This window comes from Pinus tabuliformis, chromosome 4_1, assembly GCF_031772625.1.
Source record: "Pinus tabuliformis cultivar Carrire ecotype Pingquan chromosome 4_1, CPIR1, whole genome shotgun sequence".
In the NCBI taxonomy this organism is placed as follows: Eukaryota; Viridiplantae; Streptophyta; class Pinopsida; order Pinales; family Pinaceae; genus Pinus; species Pinus tabuliformis.
In genome coordinates this window covers 566651086-566662245 of record NC_142303.1, presented here as the reverse complement: position 1 = coordinate 566662245, position 11160 = coordinate 566651086, and the positions used below count along the sequence as shown (strand labels likewise).

At 35.4% G+C, this 11160-nt stretch overlaps 1 protein-coding gene across 1 annotated transcript; it reads right to left on the bottom strand.

The window, feature by feature from the left end:
• Positions 1-9725: 9725 nt before the first annotated feature.
• Positions 9726-10187, bottom strand: LOC149177142 (uncharacterized). Its single transcript, XM_089421675.1, has one exon. It carries the CDS (start codon positions 10185-10187, stop codon positions 9726-9728), a length of 462 nt encoding a protein of 153 aa, XP_089277801.1.
• Positions 10188-11160: the final 973 nt, after the last annotated feature.

The following is an 11160-nucleotide window of genomic DNA, read 5'->3' as shown; positions in this document are numbered from 1 at the left end:
TTGATCTTTTTTATTATATGTGAGCACTCAAATTGTGCAAACCAAACAAAGTTAAATAATGAAAAGTAGAGTATTGACATACATCATGTAATTATCTATGAATGGAAAAAGCGACTTCTCATGAAACAAATTAAATCAACAACTAAACCAACTTACAACTCTTTAGGGGGACCTCCTGTCAAGCATAAGAATGAAAGAGCTTCAATTAACGAGTTATTCACCCACGCATTTGATCACAAAAGGATTAGAGTAATTGCATTAAAAACACAAGTATTCAATAACAAAATGATTACAAACTTAAAAACATGTCCATATGTCTCACTTCAATGCTATTTATAATATCTCTTGAACAACAATCTGAAGAGTTACAAGGTCATAAACAAGTTTATAATTGGAAACTAAATGTTTAAATCAAAATGGGAACCATACTTCTCATGGTTTTCTATGAGAAGATTTAAAATTAAAACATCAAAGTCTTCAGTCCAAAGGTTTTCTCATTCAATCAAACACTTGCATGATGATGCCAGAATCTGCCTTCAAATTCTACACAAGTATGGAGTATTATAGCCATAGTTGATTTCTGGTTTGACCATCATATTTCTTGAATGTCGTGAATTTCCATATCGATGTAATAGGTGGATGTGCATAAGTTCAACATTTGTCATCCATCCATGTGCTTTATTTTCCTCAAATCATGAATCTACCTAACCATTCATTGAGCTACAAAATCTTTGGTTAGCTACAGAATTAGTTCAATTCAATAGCCATAGAAATGTTTTGAAGATTTCACAAAAAAACTAAAGATTATAAACTGTGAATGATCAATACCTTTTATTGTGTTTGAGCATAACTAGAGTGATATTATAGCTTGAAAACAAATCAAAATTATTATAGAAAGTATGGAGGTGAAGGTAAAATAGTGGCAAAAAGAGGAAAATTTGTGATCTTAACAGATGGCTTGAGTAGGAGATGTCTAGTTTTGCAGGAATTGCAAGTCAAAACTTTAGGATATGAACACCTCCAAGAATGGTATAGTGAAGATCTAGATTTCAAGGAGGTGTATGAAGCTTGTGAAAACCATGTGGCTAGAGATAAAAGTTTGTGGCTTGAATACATGATCCAGGAAGGACTTTTCTTTAAGGCAAACAAGCTACACATTCCAAGAGGGCCGATCAGGGATAATTTGTTGAAAGAGAAACACAGTGGAGGACTTACTAGCCACTTTAGTCATGACAAGACATATGCACAGTTAAGCACTTTTTATTATTAGCTGGGCATGAGGGAAGATTTCAAAAGCTTCATGGATAGATGCAAAATTTTCCAACATGCTAAAGGGAGGTAGCAAAATGCAGGGCTATACAAGCCACTTCCCATACCCAAAAGACCTTGGGTGGCCATTAGTATGGACATTGTTCTGGGTTTGCCAAGAACTCAAAGAAGAAATGACACATTTTTTGTAGAATTGGACAGGTTTTCTAAAATGGCACACTTTATACCCTGTTAGAAAACAAATGATGCTTCCCACATTTCAAATTTGTTTTTTCAGGAAGTGGTGATACTAGATGGACTACCTATGAGCATTGTCTTACACCGATACATCAATTTTGTGGGTCATTTCTAGGTAAATTTACCGAGGAAACTAGGGACAAACTTGACATATAGTTTAACATACCATCCCCAAACAAATGAGAAAAATGAAGTACTTAAGAGAAGTCTAGGAAATTTATTAAGGTGTCTAATTCATGAGTATAATAAGAAATGGGATCAAATTATCCCACACTTTGATTTTTCCTATAATGATTCTTTGAATAGGAGCACTGGAAAAGGTCCTTTGTAGATCATGTATGGCTTGCATTCAAGGGATACTTGTGAACTCCGAAATTTGGGGAAAGAAGAGAATTAAAGTGTTGATGCAGAAGAGCATTCTACAACAATGATAATGGTTCATGAACAGGTCAAAGGGAAACTACAGGAAAAAAATCTGAAATATAAGTAGCAAGTTAATCTCAAATGAAGAGGTGAATTTTGAAGTTGGGGATCTAGTTTTAGCACACTTTAGGAAGGAAAGGATCCCAAAGCATGAGCACAATAAGATGAAGTTGAAAAACATTGGTCCCTATAAAGTTTTGAGGTAGTTTTTAGTGAATGCTTATGAGATCAAATTAACTCCAACTATACTAATTTCTCCTATATTTAATGTTGTAGACCTATATCCTTATTAGGAACTAGGAGGAGAGGCACAAAATGAAAAAGAGTGGATTTAGTGGGAGACGAAGATATATATAACTTAGAAACTATAGATGGAGAGGATCCTTGACAAAAAATGCATCAAAAGAACCAGGAATAAAAACTATTATGAGCACTTGGTTAAATGAAAGGGTATTCTAGCTAAAGAAGTAGTTTAGATGAACAAAAAAGGGATTATAAAGCATGGAAGCATTGTTGTAGACTTCATTGACAAGAGACATGAAATATTTTGTTCCAAGGGAGTTTGAAGTAGGATAATCACTCCTCTTTTTTGTTACAATTCTGCTTTTGTGTCCCTTGAGGGATATTTACACCATTTTTTTTTTAAATCAGATGTGTCCCCTTTATGGAATAGTTGTTTTTTTCATTAACATAAATCTTCTACAAGAGACAATTTTTTATTTTAGAAAACATGTTGTTAGCAACAGACATGTGTTCTATTAGAGGATATTTCTTTTCGTATTCTCTCTCTCTCTCTCTCTCTCTCTCTCTATATATATATATATATATATATACATATATATACCTAAAGACCTCGTGAGCATGAAGGCTAAGGGAAAGGAATGAAATAGTCGTTTATATCATGAATCATTTTCTTGCATGATGTATTGTTGCTTGAATTCTAGATTAAGAAACAATATTACCCCCTTGAATTGTCAAAGCCTTGAATTAATGTAAATAAGCATGAAGCAATCCTAGTGAAGTGTATGTGTTTTGAACCAGTCACTGAATCATTAGGAATCTTTTATATAAATTGACTGGATTGGAATTTGAAGAATTGAAAAAGATCTATATATTCAAATATTTTGGTATGAATCCATATTACGAAGGTTGAGTACCTTGTTAACACAAAGAAAAAGAATACATGTGACAAGAAGAATTATAACTAAGGTTAAGTCCTTAACTTATCGCTTAAGAACTAAGAAGGTGGTCCATTAGTCGGTGGTTGACATCCTATGAATTCCTTCATTCCACAAAGCCGACAACATAGATTGACCCAGACCTCATGCATTGGGGCACTTATTAGTTGGTAGTCAAGACAATCGGGCATAAAGCAACGAATATGAGAGAAAATGACCCCAACCTCAAGTCAGGCCTGATTCTGACTTGTGCAAAAAGTGGCTTAGTCGAGTGGTGTTACTCCTTAGATCAAGTCCAAACCTAACCTACGAAGGAGTCCTAACTCCCCACCTATCTTAGGTTTTGTTTATGGATTGCAAAAATTGAAGGTTCCACTTAATTTTGAAAAAGTATACAAAGGAAGGTTTGACAAAGCGGTTTTCCCTTATGGAAATTGTAGAACTGAGAACACTTAGAGGTATTTCGAGTTTTTTTTGGTTATGACTTTAGAACAGTGAGAGGGAGTAATTAACCACAAGACTATTTCACCATCATGCCACTTGTCTCTTAATTTGGAGGAAGTACATCTAGTCTTTCTCTTTGAATTCATCACCATTTTTCTAATATCTTGGTTCTTTCTGAATCAACTTTCCCCTAAAAAACACTTACAACACTAATTCAATTTCCATTTTGTAATTATCCATGTAGTGGTAATAACTGAAATTAGATATTCCTTCAACGACTATTCAACAATAACAAATTCTTCCAATTTATATGGCAACTTCATGAATTATACCTTCAAGTTGTAGTATCTCATCAATTGCAGTGGATACATTGGCTCTTTCTAACAACGCAAGATGTAGGTGCTTCTACTCCTTTATGATTTATAAAAAATCGCCCTCTTTAGTTGCTCGCAACTATGGATCTACACTTCATCATCTCGTGTTCTCCTTTCTTTGCATAGACTTCTCTATTATATATTACAGATCCTTTTTGTGGATTCTTTACATGAGCAATTCCTCAATACAAAACCCATTGAGAAATCCACTAGAAATTTCCATATGAAGTGTGCTATAGAAACTAGATTATATTTGTCACTGTAGCCTTATTGCTGGCTTCAACATACACATTAGAGAATAGGTATTCCTCAATAAAATCATCCAACGGAGGATAAAGATCCATTCCAAACAGTCAAACTACCATAAAAACATTGAGCATCTTATACGCTTAATCATTCCGAACTAGGAAAGATTGAAACTAGATGTTTATATAACAATAATAATTAATCGCATAAGACATGTACCACATTCAATAATTCCTCTACAATTTGTCATGAGTAGCAATCGGATAGATTTGAGCCTAATCTATATTAAGTTGTGTGATTACTAGTGCGATCTCATAATATCACCTCTTGGTCTTCCCTCAAGGTTCTCCTAGCCTAAGGGATCTACATACAATCATATCGATCTGAAGGTCTCATGTTCAGTCCACCTTCACTACTCCAACATCGTTGATTCCTTACACGTTCAAAGGCTTTTGAGGAAATGATAATACCGTTGTCTCCTTCTCATACAACATAGTTTATAAGCAACAATGATGGTAGCCTTCTCTCTCATACATAGAATTATCCATACACTCTGATACCACTTGATGAAATCAGAGTGACAAAAGAAACACAAACCCACACATTATGAAGCAAGGGTACTCAGAGCATACTTCAACCCCCCCTTTTAGGGAAATTATATTAATTAAATCATTTTCTTGTACATTGCTTTTAGTGTACAATGTTCCCCTTTTATAACTATATGTGGCCATACAAAAGCATCAAAATTATCTAATTATTTGTAATTGTCTCCTCAACTATCTTCAATAATATCTCCCTAACTATCTCTGATGAACTCTCCACTATATGCATGGTTCTCTCCACAAATATTCACCTGTACCTTCACTCATATTTCTTCATATCTCATTCCTACATAGACTTATAGAATTGGCTTATATTATCCCATTTTTCATCATATTATTCATTAAACATTACAAAATGAAATGATTTCCCATTCATGAGTAGTATTCACTAAACTAGTCCTTTCTCCCTCTTTTCCATTATTATCCTTTCTCTTCAATTTTGGTTTTCCTCGATATTTGGTCTTCTTTCTTCTCAACCCTCTTTACTCCATATTGTACCTACAATCATAAATATAAGTTGAAGTCCATATAAAAGAATCACCATCCACCAAAATATATTGGTTTCTAGTTGTTGTATCCATAGATTCTTTAGGAAATGCCTACTCATACATGGTTCATCAACCATTCTTTTATCGCAATTTTTCATACCTGTACCTATTACTCACTATGAACCACCATCATCATTTTCATCGTCCATTATGATCCAAAATGGATATTTGGAATATCTTGAAAAATATATTTGTCATACATTATGATCCAAGATTAAGGCATGTATTTGAAGCTGCATTAGTGGATACTGAGCAAAACAATGATGGAAAACAAAATGAGAGAGAGGGATTAGAGAAAATCGAAGAATTGACATCCATGATGATGCTAAAGATGGTTATGTTCAGGCACAAGAAGACAACATTAATACAAAGTTACATGATGTTACAAAAGACAACAATATGGATGGTATAGAAAATGATGATCCAAATAAGCCAGGTAACAATATGGATGGTGTTATCACAAAGTCTGACCCTGATAGGCTGCTGATCAAGTAGACTCTGAGTAAATCTTTCAAACCAATCTTTTGGTTGAGGCTTAGCCTCCTCAACCTGAGAGGGCTCTCTCAATAGGTTTAAGATTTTTTATTAATGATTAGATGGCTAACTCTAGGAATAAAAATGGACAAAAATGTATAACTGGTTGAATCAAAGATTAGAAAATATCTATTGGGCTATGGATTCAAGATAGTCTTCAATAAAACATCATAATCAGCAAAACATGGAAGTCAAGGCACTTGGAGTTTAGGTTTATAAGTGAAATAGTAACACAGTGAATAAACACAGTTTACAAGCATGTGAAGGAAGTTAGAGCATTTTCCAATGAATTCTAAGTAACACATGCTCATACCATTGCAAATAAGTAATTGAAAAAGGCCATAGAAATATCAAACACATAAACCCCTTGTGAATCTTGAGTAGTAAAACTGATCTCTGTATCAACTTTGAAAAACACACAGTCTGCTACAATAACATGACTTCTTTTGCTAATAAAATTGCCAACCTTTGAGGAATTTGACCTCATGCTTCATATAGAGTCTTTTCAACCTTGGATTCTATGATCCATCCTTAGGAGAATTCAAATTTCTAAACTTGACACCTATCTACTCATAAAACAAACACTTAATTACAAGCTGACAACTAACTGTCTTTTAGGAGTCCTAATACAAATAGGAGTGAAACTCCTAAAACATGTTTCAACAACCTTATACAAGATTTAAATACATTCTTTGACAGCTTCTAATCCATGTATTCGACCTTTATGATGCCTCCAACATTGTTACCAACCCTGTTGATCCATGACCTAACTGTCCAGAAACTGTCTTTGAACAACATGTGTAAAACTGGAAAATTCTAATTTCTGAAAATATGGCTTCAAAGAAAGCCTTGTTTCTCTCAACTGGTAACACTTTTGAGGAAAGTGAGAGAGGTTATTGTAGCTGGATATTTTATGAATATAAATGTCTTTCATAATTCTAAAAGACTTTTTCATTTGGCCAGAAACTGATCACGAAGTGAACTACTAAAACCAGAAAACAAAGTTTTTCTCCCAATGATTTTCAGCAGTTTCGTAGCACAAGTCGAGTCATCAATTTCTCCCACCTAATAGTTAATTTAAAGAAAATGAGAGAGGTTTTTTGTAGTTAATTATGTTATTAAGAAAAACCCCTATCAATTTTCAAAAATGAATTTTCAATTGCTCAGGAACCCCCTTGGAAGTTGACTACTAAAAACAGAAAAACAGGGTTTTTGCCTCATAGTGCTCTATGAAATTAGCTTGTTTTTGTAGCACAAATCACCTTTTTTGAACTAGCTGTGCTATGAAACTGCGGATTCTTGCATGATTGCAAAAAATTAACCCTAAACTTAATGGAATGACTTCTAAATGGAAAATGTGACCTATTTGGCCATGATGTGAACCTAAAGGACTTTATTTGGAAATGAAAGATGACATTTTAAGACTTCAAAACCTATCACTTACTCTTTTATCAAGTCTAAAATGACTTTTAGACCTCCTTGAAATGATGACCAAAAGAAGAGTTGACACAATGATGTTTTGAGAATTTTTGGGTGATAACAAATGGTCTACAGTCATATTTCAATGATGATGAAGATGATGCAAGTCAAGATTAGGATGATGATAATATTAAATACTTGAAAGATCATATGGAAATTGAGAATGATATAATGGATGACATTGTTGCAGACGATGATGTTAATGACAAAGACTTCTAAATTTTCAAAATTATTTGTAATCCGTGTTTAAAAGATGATGATTATTATAGCCTAAACTTTGAAATTCTTTAGTATTATTTGTGTCAATACAAATTAGCTATTTAAATATCATTAAAGTGTTCAATACATGGTATGAATTGTTGGCAGAAAAAATTATGATTACTTGAATGCTTCTTCACTTCATTTTGTACCAACATATGTTTGGGAAGACATAAAATTTAATACAATATTTCTCACAATGATTTTAATAAGAAACTTTGTTAACTTCTTTATTTTTATATTGTTTGCATTTTAATGTTGGTCGAACCGCTCTTACATTTAATTATCAATCCCGGTAGGCTTTAATTTATACAAGACTGTGGCGCAAAGTCTATGCTAAGGAAGATGATGACTAGTATGAAATGATACCAACCAAAGTCATTGCACACACACACTCAGATATAAAAAAAAGTTGTTACACACTCCACATAGATTCAATGCAAAAAAATATTGTAGAATAAGCTACTCTGTTGTTCAACCACTCTCACAACACTCCTAAAAACCATCACTCATTCAATCTGCACACATAAAAATAAGTGCAATCCAAACTGTAACAAAAAACCAAATAATTCACTGTCATACTAAACTAAGGGATCGGTCCAGGGATTAAGATGTGACACCATCCAAATCTTACTACAATTAATTAAATTACACACAAAATTAACTATAACAACATCAGTAACAACAATCACATAAATGAAAAATATTTATGCAATATGTCATTCAACCACTCTCATAGCACTCCTGAAAATCATCACTCATTCAATATGCACACATAAAAGGAAGTGTAATCCAAACATTAACAACAAACCAAATAATTCACTGCCATACTAAACTAAGGGAATTGTCCAAGAACTTAGTTGTAACACCATCCAAAGCTTATTTCAATTAATTAAATTACATGCAAAATTAACTATAACAATAGTAGTAACAACAATCACATAATTGAGAAATATTTATGCAATATTTCAGTCAACCACTCTCACAACACTCCTGAAAAGCATCACTCATTCAATATGTACACATAAAATGAAGTGCAATCCAAACTATAACAAAAATGCTAATAATTCAATACCACACTAAATTGAGGGACCAGTCGAGGGCTTAAGCTGTCACACCTTCCAAAGCAAACTGTAATTAATTAAATTACACACAAAATTAATTGTAAAAACAACATTAACAACAATCACACATCTGATCAATATTTATCCAATATTTCATTCAACCACTCTCACATCACTCCTGAAAACCATCACTCATTCAATCTGCACACATAAAAGGAAGTGTAATCCAAATTGTAACATCAAAGCAAATAATTCACTTCCACACTAAACTGAGGGACCGGTCCAAGACTTAAGTTGTCACACCATCCAAATCTTATTGTAATTAATTAAATTACACACAAAATTAATTGTAATAGAAACAATAACAACAATAAAATAATTGATAAATATTTGTGAAATTATGTATTCCACTCTAACTAACCAATGATCCCCACTAATGAGGGCCTCTCTTCCTCAGCAGGGGTTGGTGTACTAAAAGGACACAAACTAATCAGAGGAAATTATTGAACCACAAAGTTGATATTTTAATTAATAAAAGTATCAGGATTACAAAGCTCAGGTGTTTCCCCTTTCCAGTCATATAATCTAATTCTTCGCTCTATCCCTCGCAGGATAACAATATTTTCTTTTATAGATATTAACTGTAATGAGAAGCTCATCATGAGAATATTTTTTTTTTTTTTGTAAAGTTAAGCAGATTATATTAGTTTTGTTGTATAAAAATACATAGATTCCTCGGAGTCAATGTGACCTCCCGGAGATATTGCTTCCAATGGATATATTCGCTGAAGATTGAGGTCGCTTGGCTAGTAGAACTGTCCTTGTAGCTCAATACGCTCTGGCGCGCCCAGAAAGTCCAATCAGCACAGAGCTGCGCTATCTGAATATTGTGATCGAGCATTCTGCAAAGCGGATTTTCGTTTCCAGAGACCGGTGTGACGGGATGCTGCTTGATTTTGCCCGATCCTGTTGGCTGTGTTCTCCCTTGGGCGTGACTTGCTCATAATTGATCGGGAATTGATTGAGTTTGACATGGTTTCCTGTAACGAGGATCCCTTGTGGCCTAGGCTTATGCTTGCAGATCCGATTGTTGGATATTGTGCCAGTTGGCTTTGAGTTCTCCCGCCTCTTGATCCTGCCAAAGGCTATGGTACTCTGCCAGATTGGAGTCGATCCCTTCATTTGCCAATGCATCAGCTAGCTTGTTTGCTTTCCTTCGAACGGCTTGGAAGGTGATCCCTTTCATGTTGCAGAGTTGGCCTTGGAGATCTTTTAGTATTGCTGACAGCCTCCAGCTTGGGGTTACTTTGTGCACCTGTGCGCCCATCTGGAGTTTCCTGATCAGCCTTATTATTATCTCTGAATCACCCTCCACTATCAGAGGTAGGAGTTTGTATCGACCAACCAGAGTGAGGCCTTGGAGGAGAGCGATTAGTTCTGCAGTGTTATTGGTGTTCACTCCGAGATTTCCGTGATAGATGAGGTGAATTGCTCCTGTGTGATCCCGTACTGCTCCCCCATAGCCTGCCATGCCCGGGTTTTGTCTTGAAGCCCCGTCGAAATTGAGTTTGAATGTGTTAAAGGGGGGCAGGGTCCATTTGTCCTGTGTCGTTCCTGTTGAGGTCTGGTTCCTTCCAGTAGAGTTGGTCCTTGTTTGAAGATGCAGGATCTGTATTATTCTTGCCTCGTTTGGAGAAGTGTTGCCCTCTATCTTCTTTATGCCCATGGCGTTGACTGTTTCTGTGATGAGCAGTCGAGCTTTCCTTATCAGCATGTGTACTCCTGTGGCTATGTTTTTGAATATTCTTACATTTCGCTCTTTCCATAGGATCCAAACTAATGCACCTGGAACTAGATTCCAGGCACTGTTGACCAAGGGATTGAAGGATATGGAAGATCTCCACTGGCTTAGTGAAATTTGGATGGAGTTTCTGTCTCTATCTGATTGTCTGAAGACCATGGCCATGTCATCCCACAGAGAGAAAGCCGTGGGATAGGTATTGAGTAGGTGATTAAGCGTTTCCGAACCATTCTCGCAGAGCATACATCGAGAAGGGCCTACAAAACCTCATTTCTGAAGGTTGTCCCATGTGAGAGCCCTGTTATGCAAGACTAGCCAAGAGAAAAGTGTGATTTTTGGCCAAGTTCCTCTGCTCCACAGGGTTTGCCATTTGTGGTCTGATTGCTGATCCGGGGAGGCTGCCAAGAGCTTATAAGCTTCTTTGAGATTGAACGTGCCTTTGGGGTTACTTCCCCATCTTAGGATGTCCTCTTTGTTGGATCTGAGGATTCTTCTTTTGTCCAAGTCTTGTAGAAAAAGGTCTACATTCCTTGGGCCTGCTGGGGTATGCCATTGTTCTCTGGAAATCTAGTTCTGCCATATGGTTGCTTCGCTTGCTGGTTGCTAGTAGTCTGCTACCGTAATCTTGCCTTCCTCCTGCATGGCTCTTTTAAGAGTGTTCCACTCTGGGTGTTCCAAGGTTGGAAGTCGCTGCCAGGCATCT